This window comes from Herpailurus yagouaroundi, unplaced genomic scaffold (genome assembly GCF_014898765.1).
Source record: "Herpailurus yagouaroundi ecotype Mexico unplaced genomic scaffold, PumYag 199, whole genome shotgun sequence".
Classification (NCBI taxonomy): Eukaryota; Metazoa; Chordata; class Mammalia; order Carnivora; family Felidae; genus Herpailurus; species Herpailurus yagouaroundi.
The window spans coordinates 16,814,513-16,830,162 of NW_024412430.1; the positions used below are offsets into that span (position 1 = coordinate 16,814,513).

The 15,650-nt window shown below is 39.3% G+C and overlaps 1 protein-coding gene and 1 long non-coding RNA gene across 4 annotated transcripts in view; one reads left to right on the top strand and one right to left on the bottom strand.

Moving 5' to 3' along the window:
* LOC121013714 (uncharacterized) overlaps positions 1-15,650 on the top strand; it is a 126,490-nt gene that overhangs the window by 61,567 nt on the left and 49,273 nt on the right. The window lies entirely within an intron of this gene.
* Positions 9,881-15,650, bottom strand: part of PLGRKT (plasminogen receptor with a C-terminal lysine) — a 41,066-nt gene continuing 35,296 nt past the window's right edge. The window contains exons 2-4 of one of the 2 annotated variants that reach the window (XM_040449492.1): positions 14,908-15,038; positions 14,221-14,330; positions 9,881-10,279 (exon numbers count right to left, since the gene is read on the bottom strand). In XM_040449492.1, the coding sequence (XP_040305426.1) occupies positions 10,158-10,279; positions 14,221-14,330; positions 14,908-15,038 (363 nt within the window). In that variant the 3' untranslated portion in view covers positions 9,881-10,157. Of the gene's footprint in view, positions 10,280-13,168; positions 13,977-14,220; positions 14,331-14,907; positions 15,039-15,650 lie in introns of those variants that run through there. The other variant, XM_040449490.1, reaches the window with a different exon arrangement.

Here is a 15,650-nt window from a genome sequence, read left to right on the forward strand (position 1 = left end):
TCTCAAATATGTTCATTGTGTCCATAGAAAATGAATAGTCAGTTCTCTGACAAATAGGGTATACAGTTAATTGATAAACAGAGAAGGGCTTGCAGTCAGCTGTCTGCTTGTCCTTTGTCAATTAGAACTCATCAAGCTATAGACTAGAGTGAAAACAGCAACAGACATGGAATACGCTTTGGACATAGAACAGTAGTATTAGGAAATATTGAATGCCTATTATCTGCCAAATACTTTGTCTGCATTATCTCATTTTGTCACTCTCAGCAACCTCTGAGCTGAGTAATATTAGTATCACCAAATTAAAATTGAGTGATAGAAGAACAGAAATTCAGTTACATGTTCAGGTCTGGTGAGCACTGGAGTGAAGGGTTCAAACTGAGACTCAATCTGCAAAACTTGGGCTGTTAACACTTGGATACTGACTACAGTTTCCTGAGAAATTTTGTAAACATGATTTCGTTTTGCCCACTCAACAATCAGGTTATACCCAATAGTGGAAATGTTGTAATATAAGCTAAGTACCTTTTAAATTGACATTTTATGCTCCTAGCATCACTGGCTATCTTTTAGTAGTCATCTGTTAATTTTGTATACCTGGAAAGCTAAACAGTAATGGTTATTCATCACTGTTAAGGGAAAAAATATACATTTACAACAAAGATAAAAGAGAGTCTAGGGACATCTGGGTGGCCCAGTCGGTCCAAGCGTCCTACTCTTGATTTCAGCTCAGGTCATGATCTCATGGTTCATGAGTTTGAGCCCTGTTGGGCTCTTCGCTGACAGTGTGGAGCCTGCTTGGGATTCTCTCTCTCCCCGCCTCTGTCTCTGCCCCGCCCTCACTCTCTTTCTCTCTCAAAATAAAGAAATACACTTAAAAAAAAAAAGAGAGTCTAAATGATTGAACTGTCAATTCAAGGCAATGGTTCTCAACTAAGGATAATTTGGAGACATCTTTGATGGTCCAACCAAGATAGAGGAGGTTTGCTATTGACGTCTAGTGGGCAGAGCCCAGGAATGCTGGTAAACATCCTACAAAGATGGAACAGCCCCCTACCACAAAGAGTTATCTGGCCCCAAATGTAGTGAGGTTAAGAAGCCCTGGACTAAGGCAACAGAACAGTCTCATTTATAACTAAAATTATATGTTATTAAAAACTACTGTTAGAATTATTCAAGCAATTATAAATGCTGAAATGGTGGTGCATTTAATAAATTTATGAGGCTAATGGTCTGGCATATTGAGCATAACAGTATATTTTGGTGAGTTATAAAATATATTGCTTTAATGCTGGTGTTTAGACTCAAGTTCTCAATTAATTGGCAGAGTAGTAGATATGTAAATATTTCAGGAGCCAATACACTTCTCCAAAGTGTCTACACCTCATATAGAAATTGGTTGATGGCCCAGGACTCAGTCCTATTCTATTGAGGACAGGGTTCCATGGTTACCAGGGGTTTTGTTCCTTGGTTGCTTTGGCCTTAAAACCCTACTCTCTGCTCACTGACATTGCCAAAACAACTCACTGGGATACTTTTCTCCAATAAACACAAATACTCTTTAGTGAAAACCTCTCTATCCAAATTCTAAATAAAAGGATCTAGCCTAGGGGCGCCTGGGTGGCTCAGTCAGTTGAGCACCTGACTGTTGCTTTTGGCTCAGGTCATGATTTCACCGTTATGAGATCAAGCCCTACATAGGGCTCTGCACTGACAGTGCAGAACCTACTTGATATTCTCTCTCTCCCTCTCTCTGCCCGTCCCCCACTCATACCCATGGTCTCTGTCTCTCTCAAAATAAACACTTAAAACAAAGGATCTAGCCTATAAAATCAATATCATTAACATAAAATCTAAAAGTAATTTTGTTTCAAAAATTCTGAATATATAAATTAAATGACAGATGTTAAAATTCAGTTCTTTCATTCTTCTCCCCTTCTCTTTCTGAATAATTCCATGCTAAAGCCATCAGGAAGGGCAGAGCAAAGGAGGTGTCCAGTGGTGGCTCAGAGGAGTGAAGGAGGTCATCCACACTGGGGGCAGCAAGGAATGGAAGGTGGCCTAGTGAGAGGTGTGTGAGCCTGACTGGCTAAGGATGGCTTCTGCCCAGTGGGGCAGGCGAGTGGGGTGAGTGGGTGAGGAGCACATCTGTCTATGTGATGAGTGGCCCAACACGTGTGGTCGGAGCTCAAGCAGGGTAAAGAGGGGGATCTGTGATGGAAGGCTTCCCAGCTCAGGATATCGACAAATAGACTGAGAAGTGCAAAAAGAAAATGAGATGATCTCTTAGAAATACTGATGGAAAATTACTAACAACCAGGAATTTCTGTGCCCAGTCAAGGCATCAATCAAGCATCAGAAAAGAACTATTAAGGGGCACCTGGGTGGCTCAGTCAGTTAAGCATCTGACTTCGGCTCCGGTCATGATCTCAGAGCTTGTGAGTTTGAGCCCCGCATTGGGCTCTGTGCTGACAGCTCAGAGCCCGGAGCCTGCTTCAGATTCTGTGTCTCCTTGTCTCTCTCTGCCCCTCCCCTGCTCATACTCTGTCTCTCTCTCTCTCAAAAAATAAATAAACGTTAAAAAAAAATTAAAAAAGGAACTGTTAAGTTTAGATACGTAAGGTCTTAACAGGTTTCCTCCATTTACTCTTTCTTGGAAAGCTATAGGAGGATGAGTTCCAGCAAATGAAGGAGCACAACATAGGGTATAGGAAACAAAAGATGCAACACAGGAATAAGGAGAAGAGAACCCCTACCATAGGTGAAGGGAGAGCTGAGTACCAGGTGTAGAGGGAAAACAGTCCAGGTGGGAGCAGGTCAGGAGTCTGCAAGTTTGTTCAAGAAGGAGATACTGATAGACTAACTGATGTGAATGGACGTCTTGGGAGAAACTGACAGAGTTCATGGCCACAGAAGTGATAAATATATAGAACATTAAGCACATGAAACAACTAGACTTACTAATTCCAGAAAAGCAGGATGCTAAACAAGAAAGAGAACGTAGTATACTTTACTACATGGCACAGTTTTGCTAAGTGTTCGTCATCATCACAATGTAAGCCCTGAACATTGATCTAACAAAATGATCACATAAGAGTATTGGAAAGATGGGTCAATCATTGGGAAGGGTGCAAGTGTGTGGCAGTTGTGGCGAGACGGTATAAGGTGGGAGAGGTGAAAGCAATTCTTCATGATTTGTATGATGTGTCAAGAAATTATAGTTTTTAAAAGTTGGGAACATTAGGAAATAGCTACACTGGAGCGTTACTTAGAGATGTAAAGTTAAAGTAACACTGTTGGTATTAAAATATGAATTGTTTTCAACTACTTCCCCTTGGCCCTTGCCATTTCAGTTTAAGTTGATCTGACTTCCAATTTGTAGCACCTGCATCTCTTGCCTCCAGGTTTTCTGGCCTCCAGCGCCCACTTTGCCAAAACACCCTAAGTGCTGGAAAGATAATGGACTGGGAACAGCCCTCCACCAATGAACTCAAAAGTAGGTTTTTATACCCCAGCTCTTGCATTTCTGGGGTCAGATAACTCTGGGTGAAGGGGTTATTCTGAACCATTTCTCAGAGTTCCCCAGCAGGGTTAAGTTGCCCACAGAGGTAACTTCCTGGGTAAGATTTCATTTACTAGCTTTTTTTCTCTGTCCTATCTTACTCCACCAATTCCCCACCAGAGTTTCTGGGATTATGTGCCCAAGTAAATGACTTGCTCAAGGCACTATTGCAAAATTTGCTTCAGGGAGATCCTATACTGAGACAGCTAAAAGAGATAAAAGTGATTATCTCTGAGGAAAAAGAAATGGGAGGGAGAATGGAATGTCTTATCCATCATCCATGAGGCTATTTGAATTTTTTCTTTTCCTAAAACAATCCTAGTAGGAAATTGATGTCTCTGCTTGAATTGCTGAAGAGAACTTACTAAAGTTAGAAGTTGAACAGAACCCCCTTTACCTGCCTACTTAGATTTTCAGGCTGTTTCAGAGATGGCAGCCTTGTCCTAAGCTTCCAGATCAGACAAGGAAACTGGCTGGAAGATCAGTCCGGTACTCTGTCCGTAGTCCATGGTTATTGAATTCAGAGACATAACCATCCATAGGCTCAAACTCTATTCAAAACCCAAGTGTCTTTTTGTTGTTTCTAGTTTGAAATAGGTAGCATTAGTTGGAAGCCTTTCAAAAGTTTTAGATCCTTGAAGAGGAAAAGAAAGCATTCCAGAGGCCAACTTTTCTCTGGAGTAATTTAAGAAGATGTGAACTTGTCGAGTATTTTAACCTATATTGGGTCCCTAGCAAGCTCACTCTCTTTTCAAAATCACCTTGGTGAATAGAATTGGTTCTCTCTTCTACTCAAGTCACATCTTCATCAGCAGTAAATTAATGGTGTGGGGATGGTATGAAGAGAAGGAAAAAAAACACCTGTATTCCTCAAATCCCAATCGTATTATCCTGACATTCTGACAGCTTTTCACAGACCTCCCTTAACACATTTCAATGTATACTAGTATCTCTGATCCATTGACTTTCACATGTATTCAACAACTGTTTCCTTCTAGTTGTTTTTTTTGTTTGTTTGTTTGTTTGTTTTATTTATTATTTTTGGGACAGAGAGAGACAGAGCATGAACGGGGGAGGGGCAGAGAGAGAGGGAGACACAGAATCGGAAACAGGCTCCAGGCTCCGAGCCATCAGCCCAGAGCCCGACGCGGGGCTCGAACTCACGGACCGCGAGATCGTGACCTGGCTGAAGTCGGACGCTTAACCGACTGCACCACCCAGGCGCCCCTCCTTCTAGTTTTTTGAAACCTTCACCAAACCAGAATCCCAGATTGCCAATCCTTTCTAGGACATGAATTCATTGTGGACACATCCTGAACTCTGTTCTTCTAACACCAAATGAAATCCCAATACCAACTCAGGGTCAGTGTCTGCCTATCCCTCACATCCAGGCGGAGCAGAAAGCATCCACAGAGTGCTGCTAGCCATAATGGAAGTCCTCCAAGAAAAAAAATAAATAAACTGAGGTTAGCAATCCATCATTCAATCCTGTGACACCTGTGGGCGAAAAATTTGAACCAGAAATGTCATCTAAACCTGAGACTTAGCAGCACCATTGAGTCTTTATCAGTGACATAGGTTTCCAGTTACCTTTATCAGCAGTCATGATGAATTTGTCCTGCCCAGCCACATTTCTTACTGTCTTCCAAGTGGCCAGAGGAACAAGTTAGCACAGCAAAATAAACTGGGCTGCAAGAGAATCCCACAGGTGACTTTGGTCCCTGAGGGGCTCAACTCCCCCTACCAATGGCTCCCCTGGCAGCCATTTTTGTGCTGTTTACTATGAGGGGCATTTGAGTCAGCTTCATCCCTTCATGAAGACTACTCATTGTTTTTGGCCTTCTTATTTTCTAGGCCTTTCTCACTTTCTCTCCCCCGCCCCTAGTCAGTCTGGGCTTCCTGGTGCACCTGCAGGCCAAGCACTGCTCCAGTCTTCATAAATTCCAAAGTTACCAATAGAAAAATCATCAGAGATGCTAAGTAGTCATCCCTGAATACTAGAATCTACTTTCTGCAAACTGTACAGTTGGTAGAATGCAGGTATTCCTGAAATCCCCTGTAGGCATCCACAAGGCCAAACCTAAGGAATATTTCCAACCCTCTTGCAGAACAAACACACTCCAAGGCCAAGAGATAGTGTGATCCCTGGCTAGTGGGCTTTATTTAATAATATTTTCCCAACAAGAGTTTGTTCCTTTCCCTGAACAGTGGAGCAGAAACACTATCTAGGTTCTGGCTAGTGTCTCTAGAATATAACATTTGAACATGCATATATTAAATTGTCAAAGTCTATAAAATATATTATGAATTTCAGATTGCTCACATTCAGATTACATTGGTTGTAGATTATTCTTTGTAATTTGAGTCTGCTCCCTCCTCATCCTCTTCTAAACCCTGCCCTTTTTTTTTTTTTAATTTTTAAAAAACTGTTTATTTGTTCTTGAGACAGACAGAGCGTGAACAGGGAAAGGGCAGAGAGAGAGGGAGACACAGAATCCGAAACAGGCTCCAGGCTCTGAGCTGTCAGCACAGAGCCCGACACAGGGCCTGAACCCACGAACCATGAGATCATGACCTGAGCCAAAGTTGGATGCTTAACCAACTGAGCCATCCAGGTGCCCTAAACCCTGCCCTTCTAATCCCCTCTTCTAAGGCTCTGAGACTGAGTATCAATGATATTATAGAAGCATATTTTTTATTTTGACTTTCATTGTCACTGTACTTTCAGAGTCAGGGAGAATCCTGCCAGGAATTCAAAATACCAACATTTTAGTACAAACTACCATTACCAGATGTGGAATTTTAGGTAAATCACAAAAGGCCTCCATTTTCTTGAGAAAATGTAAAAATGGGAGCTTTTACTAGACCATTTCCAAGGGTCTTCTCTTTTTAACATCTGGACAATAACTTCAGTATTTGTCATTAAAACTGTTTTCAGTAGATTTAGGACACTTTTATAATCTTTACAAAGTGAAGTTAGGTACTGGACCATAAAGGACCCTTCAGTTTTACCCCCAAACACAAACTGAGTTGGATGTAATACCATATAAACTTAGTTTATTTGTAATTTTAGTGCCTGTAATTTTAGTCCCCAGTTCTCTCATTTAAATATGAATTAAAAACATTCAAAATGGCTAAGTACTGTGATTTTATAAACTGTTTTTGCTATTATTTTATTATTATAAAGTGATTTGATATCCAAGAAGGGTCATTCTGGTGCAGAAAATTTTGGGGCCCGTATTTATTTCCTTCCCACCACGACTTAACCTCCACGTGAAGCTGAGGGAGTCTCTGCATTGCTTTGGTTAGGTCTTCAGTGTCTTGGGGGAAGATGAACAGCCACACAGGATAGGGATGAGATTTTCCCCAGCTTTGTTTCTAATCACTGAAAAGACATTGGGTGAGGTTACCCTTATTCAAATCTCTAAATCTTTGCTTATAATCAGACCTTAGTTTCTTATTTTTCTTCTAATATATTTTCTTACAACAATTTCCTTATTCTTCTTGTAATATCACAAAGATCTGTAAATATAAGCTACCTGAACAAAGACCACATCATGTTCAGTATTTAGAAATGTCAGATGTCTAGGGGTACCTGAATGGCTCAGTTGGTTGAGCGTCCAACTTTGGCTCAGGTCACAATCTCACAATTTGTGAGTTTGAGCCCTGCATTGGGCTCTCTGCTGTCAACTCAGAGCCCACTTCAGATCCTCTGTCTCCCTCTCTCTCTGCCCCTTCCCAGCTCATGCTCTCTCTCAAACATAAAAAAAATTAGAAAATTCAAAAAAAAAGAAATGTCAGATGTCTAGTTGGTAATCAGAATTTAATAATAATAATAATAATAGTAATTAGTGCAAGTATTAACATAAATGGCTAACAGCTCGAGTGTCAGAGCAAAAATGTTTGTCCTTTCAATTATAAATATTATATTTCATAATATAAATATTATTATGTTTAATAATAAATAAGGGGAAAAGCATTGGATAATCAGTAATACAAAAGACAATTGGAATATATTTTAATACAGTTGAATTGCAAAGCCTTTATTTAATAGCTCTGCTTTGATTTTTGCCCCACCATAGGCACAAACAAAAATGTGTGTGTGTGTGTGTGTTTAGCAGAGGTTCTATTGAGTAATAATTACTGACGAACTCAGGGTTAATGCCAGGGTGAGAGGCCAATACAAATGAATGTCCTGGTGGTCCAAAGGGACCCCAGCCTGATGTGTTGCACACTGACACACATCTTGTGTAAGGTCTTTAGCCAGTCAGTCTTTGCAGGACACTTAAGCCCATTCTCGGTGGGCCCTGTCAGGAATGTTTGGACAGAATGATTGAATTTAAGGTAAAAGAAATGCAATTCCAGATTCTGGCATGGTCTGTGAACCAGTGCTAGATGTTAAGCATCCTTTAGACCACCAGTGTGCCTCCTAATCACTACTTTCCCGTGTCCTCCAGGAAATCCATGCTAATGATTCAATGAAGAGAACTTACTTTCTTCTCCCTCCACAAACTCAAACTAGTTTCCCAGTTTTGCTATTCTTCTGTGTCACTTTCCTGAACCTATGCTCAAAGCCACAGCCTTAGTTCAGGCCCTGGCCAGTACTTGGGTGGACTATTGCCGTTCTTCATTGCATGGACTCTGGGATCTTCCCCCTATAGTGACTAATTCCAGTAAAACCCAGTGCAGATCTTTCATGCCCATTACTCTCAGGATGCAGATTCCTTAAACCCAAAGCCATTCCAGAGATAATCCGTGCCTCCAAGTGCATTTCTTAACACGTCCCTCACAGGAGGAACCCCCCAGTTTAGGCAAATCGAACCAGCAGCAAATCCCTGGACGTGACATCCTGTCTTGCCTTTAATCAAGCCTCTTCTTCTGCCCAGCATGTCATTATTCTGCACCTCCTTACCTTCATGGAGAACTTCAGTGCATCCTTTAAGACCTCACCCAACGTTCTCTACAACTATGATTCTGTCAGGACCATATGTTGATATGTGGTCAGTTGCTTGAGTATAATGACTATTGTTTATAACAATGGCTTGTGTTCCCCCTTCAGATTTCATCTCCTCCTATTCTGCTTGGCCTTTCTATTCTTTGGCCATGCCAGGTCTCAGAGTTTTTCCTCTGGCTCTTCCCTTTGCTGAGATCCTTTCCCTGTCCCCCTACCTGCTCTTCACAGGACTGGTTAATTCACCATTCAAGTATCAGCCGAAATGTTACCTCTGTAGAGAGGCAGTTCCTACTGTCCCAGATCCATAGTCCCCCCTCCCCACATGCTCCCAATCACTCTGTTAATCATCCTGTTTTATTTCTACTGGAGCATTCATCACCATCAGAAATGGTCTTGTTTATCTCCATGTTTGTTTGTTCCTTTCCTCAGTTCTTCCACCCCTTACTAGAACACATTCCTTTGCCTGAGATGCACCAACCTTGTCTGTTCATTCACTCATGTAACCCTAGGGCCTACAATAGTGCTTGATACAGAGTAGGTATCAGGAAATATCTTTGTAATTATTCTAATATATGTAGGGTTTGCAACTGTAGGAATGGGGCTAAATAGGGTTATCTTATGAGTATAGGTTTCCTGGTGAGTGGAAGTAAAAAGGTAGGATCCTAATCAACCTCCCCACATTGCCACCTCTTTAGCAGCTCTGTCCTGAATCATCATTTGACTGTGTTTACCTTTTGTCTTTCACAGCTGTCTTCGCTTGGCAAGAATGTGTTAAAGGTCTAACCTTTTCTTTTCTTTTTTTTTTTTTAATTTTTTTTTCAATGTTTATTTATTTTTGGGACAGAGAGAGACAGAGCATGAAGTGGGGAGGGGCAGAGAGAGAGGGAGACACAGAATCGGAAACAGGCTCCAGGCTCTGAGCCATCCGCCCAGAGCCCGACGCGGGGCTCGAACTCCCGGACCGCGAGATCGTGACCTGGCTGAAGTCGGACGCTTAACCGACTGTGCCACCCAGGCGCCCCAAGGTCTAACCTTTTCAAGGCCTTTTAGAGCATATTCACTGGAGCCAAACCATTTAGATTCAAGTCTATATATGGCTCTAGGCAAGTAATTTAAGCTCTCTGTGTCTTAGTTTCCACAGCCGTAAAATGATGCCTGCTTTATGGGATTGTTGGGATGATTACAATAACATATGCAAAAAAATAAGTGGCCATAATAAGTACAATATTCATGTTAGTCATTAACATTAGTTGTTTTCTATCATGTAGAGACAGGACAATCGACAAATCCAAATAAAAGAAGTATTGGTGGGAGAGAAATGTGATAGGGAACATGTGTGACAGAGAAATGAGAGCAGCAGGACATTTGCTTCCAGAAATTCAAAACAACATAATTTATTAATTATACATTTAGATATTTGTAATACACACATATATAGGAAATAAGTTATTTAGAGTACCTCCATAATTTTGTGTTGAATGTTATAAATTTTATTTTAAAATCATTTAACAAAACCCATTTTGCATTTTAATATTTTAAAATAAAATCCATTATATCAAAATCTCAAGCATCTAAAAATTGTAAAAACCATGGTTCAAGTCAACAATGATGTGTTTTGAGATTCGGTGGGTAAACATAATTTCATTTGTCTATGAAGAATTTACTCTGTTCCCTTCTGGCTTTTTCAAGGCTTTCGAAAGTGATCATTCCTTTTGGCAGCTGCAACTTACTCTTTTCTGTTTCCAGTATGTTCTCAGCTTCACCTTAAATAAAGTACAGAAATATGCAAGGTGACAAAATGGCCATTAGTGTTTTGTGAGAAGGTCAAATTGCTATATTGCAATGACAAGCTGTAACAGTATTGGAGGCATGCCCCTAAATCTCACATTCACATGTTTCACCCATTGTCCTTAGGGGAAGGAAACTCCCAAAGGAAGGCCATTCTTTCCTTTGGGAGGAAAGGAATTCTGAAGACTCAGAGATAAATGATATGCCATAGATTTTATTTGATAGAAGACAGCATTTTAAAATGTAAAAGAAAAAGAATACCACGTGTAATACTTAGTCCCTTGAAGGAAAGTCAGGATGGTAAGCCTTAGTTGTGTTTGGAGGGGTTTGGGATGGAGAAGCCAAAAAGTCTTTGCTATATTGCCCTTAATATATAAGCGACACACATAAGAGAAAATAAAGCTTATTAAAATTCTACCTTTTCAGAAAAGCTAATCTTTTACCTGAAACCACTTATACCCAAAATAATATTAAATGTTCTTTAGTCTGTATACATACATACACACAAGAATATACATTAAAAATTTTTTTTAGTGTTTTATTTTTTATATTTGAGAGAGAGAGGGAGAGAAAGCGAGACAGAGCGTGAGCAGGGGAGGGGCAGAGAGAGAGGGAGACACAGAATCTGAAGAAGGCTCCAGGCTCTGAGCTGTCAGCACAGAGCCCTAGGTGGGGCTCAAACTCACAAGCAGTGAGATCAGGACCTGAGCCGAAGTTGGACGCCTAACCAACTGAGCCACCCAGGCTTCCCAAGAATATACATTTTTATAAACAATTCCTCTTTCAAATAACAGCTAGTACTGTCTTGGGCCCAGTTGAAGACTAATTAGCAAGATTAAAAAAATTATAATCTACATTGTTGACATTCTATAAACTTTCCTTGGGAATGAAGGCAAATGTTTCCTTTAAGTACCTCTATTTTAGCACACAGTTAATTTGTACCCCAGGCCCAAGAGGGTGGGCTTACAATTTTCAAATTATAATGTTTCAACCATCTGCAAACATCTGTTTTTTTTGCCTCTGTCTTAAGTAGTAAGTAAAAATCATTATAAATTATATGTAATTAGATAAGCCTTTGATGACATACTAGATGTTTCCATGTGATAGGGCCTCACATAGTGCAAATTCTCACCATGTGTTTGCAGAAAGGCTGATGATAAATTCAGTCAAACAAGGGTTGTATATATTGGGTCATCGCTAGTTAACAGGGCTAAATGTTATAACCTAAACTTTCGAAGATGGCACATTTCCTGGTAGATTAGAGGAGCCCAACATGGGGCTCTAACTCACAACCGTAAGATCAAGACCTGAGCTGAGAAGAGCTGACCGAGCTGCCCATGTGCCCCTATATATTTTTTTTTAAACAGGAAATTCCCACAGTGTGTCTTGAAATTTTAAAATTATATGTTCTGTGGATTCTGATGGACCTGTAATAAAATTACTTCCCAAACATACAATCACAATGTTCTTAGAAAATAAACTTGTTCTCTATTAGTAATATGTTCAAGTGAATACTGTGTAACAGGCTTGACATTTAATAGTACATATTAATTTTTATGAGGCGCTGAGAATTCTAATGTCCATATAAACAATGAAACAATTGAACTCAAGACTAGTGAGTTTTTTCCCCCCATTTTTTTTATGGTGGTAAAATACATATAATATTTACTGTCTTAACCATGTTGAGTCATACAGTTCAGTGGTATTAAAAACATTCATAATGCTGCGCAGGCATCCCTACCATCTATCTCAGAGCTCCTCATCTTGCAAAATCAGACTAATGAATTCTTAAGCAGATAAGTAGCATGAAACTGAGTAGGTTATTGAAATGAGCTTTAACATTGGTAAATCAGTTGTGTAGTTAGTCTCCTGCATAAAATGAGATTGCACTCCAGAATTTAATTTGTAGGTCAGTGTTTAATTCATTTTCCCATAGTAATAATGCAATCAAGAAATTTCTAGGCCATCAACAAAAAACTATTTAGCCCACAATATAGCTGAACTATGATATGATACCAATAATGCTTGACCCCAAGGAACATTTTTGCAGAGTTTTTGTGTGGAAAATGTATTTCCATCTTCAAATGGGAATTTTTAAGAACATGTAACCCTTGTATCTCTCTAGGCTTGGGAAAGAGAAGTTCTACTCCCTGATTCCAATACCTTCCTACACTTCTTCCCTTCCTGTACCAAATCAGTCCCCACAGAGCTTGAGAGACAGTGATGTGCCCACAGAGCCCATGAGAGGAATATGCTCTGGGTCAAAGGCTCAAGAAGAAGGGACAGTGGCAGTGCTATTTTCTAGGGCAATAAAATCCAGAGTTCTGTGAGAACAGCATGGTGCTGGTGATTATTTAACAACCAGCTCTCCCGGAAAAAAAAAAGCATATAAGTTTATTATGAACATAAGTTTATTATAAATTTTACTTATATAAAATAAATGTAGCACACAATTTATAAAAAAAATAAAATGTTCTGTATACTTTATCATAAATTTCCCATAGCAAATTGATTCTCAGAATGTTTTTATCATTTTTTTCCTGAAATATTATATTCATAGCTAATCTATAGTTGTAATTGATGAGAGAGTATAATTCCAACATGAATGTTTGTTGGTATTTTCATTTATACTAATGAGTAGGACAAAAGTGGAAACAGTAACATATGTTGGAATGTTATTTGTTTGAGAATGATATAGACAACTTAGCTGAATCGGATAACAGTTTTTATTTTATTTTACTTTATTTATTTTTCAGATAACAGTTTTTAAATGTTGGGAGAATATTTCCTCAACTGTTTGTGCTAGTCACAATGTAATAGCCATTGACACAACAAACATTTAAGCACAATCTACAGTATTAACATTTTCTTCTTCACTTCCTTCAGTCTAGACCATGTTGGCAAGCTTTCTTAAAAGGGCCAGACAGTAAATATTTTAGGCTTGTGGGACCTTATGTCTCTATTGCAGCCACTCAGCTCTGTTGTGGTAATGGGAATATATCCACAGACAATTCAGAAATCAATGGGCATGTCTGTGTTTTAATAAAACTTTATTTTCAAACACATGTGGCCAGCCTGCAGGCCATAGTTTGCCAACCCCTGGCTTAGACAATCAACAAAATAGTAAGTCAAGCCTTGATTTGGTGTTTTCAGATTTCCATGTGTAAATATTCCCACCATGACCAACTTCAGGCTACCAATGGGATGCCACTGAAGTCAGGGTTGTATCTGTATCTTATTGTGTCTGTATATTGTATCTGCATTTCTGCCATGCAGATACAGTAGATACACATAAAATAGACACACATAACTTAGGAGTACTGATAATAGTAAAATAATGAAAAACTGATAAGTTGAGTATATATTACCATTGTTTTTAATAGAATTTAATATTATTTTTATAATTTATTTAATTATAAATTTATATAATTAAATTTTTAATAATGACTGTATTTAACAACCAGCTTACAAATTCCTGAAAATTTGATAGTTCACGTGAGCTGGTATGAGTTGACTCTAGCACACTGCTGTGAGAGGGAGCAGATATGTTGGTCACTGGAAGCTCAGAGAGAGGGGTCTTGTCAAAATGCCCATAAATGAAGGGACCATAAGGAGAGGATCCTTGAACCAGAAGATGAATCAGAAATAGACTCTGCTTTATCAAAAACTGACCTTTCGGGGCGCCTGGGTGGCGCAGTCGGTTAAGCGTCCGACTTCAGCCAGGTCACGATCTCGCGGTCCGTGAGTTCGAGCCCCGCGTCAGGCTCTGGGCTGATGGCTCGGAGCCTGGAGCCTGTTTCCGATTCTGTGTCTCCCTCTCTCTCTGCCCCTCCCCCGTTCATGCTCTGTCTCTCTCTGTCCCAAAAATAAATAAACGTTGAAAAAAAAAAAAACAGAAACACACATAAAAACTGACCTTTCATTCTTTGGAGAAGGGTTCCATATCCTAAGTCATACTGGTAGGTGAGGACAAAGCCTAATGGAATGATAGGGAAGAGGAAGGCTGGCTTCTTCCTTCTTATTGCTCTGGTTCAAGAACAAAAAAGAATAAATATCAAGAATGGCCTGTAAATACTTATCTCCATACTCAATGAAAAAAAATTACCTGCTTTTGGACGAATGTCTTCCATTTTAGAAGGTACTTAGTTCATTTGAGTATTTTACAGAAATAGAATTTTCTTACCCACAATCTCTCCCCAGAGTCTGCAATTCTCAAGAGCAGAGTCTATGACTTGCTCGTCTTTATTTGACGTTGAGGCTCAGATTAATCATTTAAAAAATGGTTAAGTATTGCTATATCCCCCTTATGGATTGTGGAGATAAATTAGCAGAGGACTTCTTCTATCTTGGTATCAAGTCAGTCCTGTAACTTATAAAATGGAGAAAAGGATAGAAGAAATCTGAGACACTAGAGGTAGAATTAACTATTTCTACCCTGGTTCTACAGTTATCTCCAAGGACTAAGCTATAAGGGATTACTGTTTTTACATATACATTATATGCAACAAAGTCCTATCTTGGTCAACTTTATGATAATATGTAATGTCAAAAGAAAAAATAAGTAAATTACTTACGACAAGTTTAAAGTAAATAGCAAACATACCCAGCTGTTAAAGAGATGGCTGCAATGCCAAAAAAAGTTCCAAAATATTTGAGGAATTCTCGAGACCAAGCAATCTGCAAAGCCATCTGCCTTTCTCTCATTTCATTCTGCATCATTAGCTGTCTTTCCAGCTGAGGAAGAAACAAATAGCAAAGTCTGGTTACTCATCTTTTGATTTGGAGCACAGAGTTAATAATCTGCTCTTCCAAGGGATTTTCATTCTTCATTTGTTTTTATTCGTCTTTTTTTTTTTTTAAATCTCAATAGACTTTGACTAAAGTTCCTCTGGACAGCTATCCACAGCTGTCACCTTGGCAGTGAAATCTTCCTGGAATATATATACAGACTGGATATGATATTCTTCTTCTGTGTCCTCAGGTCTTGAATGCATGTGATGTGGAACTTTTATTCAACCCTAAAATAGATGTTCAGCCTATTCTGTCACTTGTGAGGAAAGATCTATGTGCTTTTAAATGCAAGTACATTTTATTGGCCATTATTAGAAATTGCATTGAAGTCATTTTGCTTTCCAAATTTATCTGGCTGCAAATTGACATTCACTTGATGTAGCAGGTCCATATCATTTTATGATATGATTGTAGAGGGGTATTACTCTGAGACATCAATAGAGATTTTTCTTTGCCATAATCTTCTTTTTGCCTCAAGTGCTTTGTCACTTTAGTCAGTGTCTTTCGCTTCATTGGAGCAGAAAGCAGATACAGCCCAGAGCACAGAAGGAGACT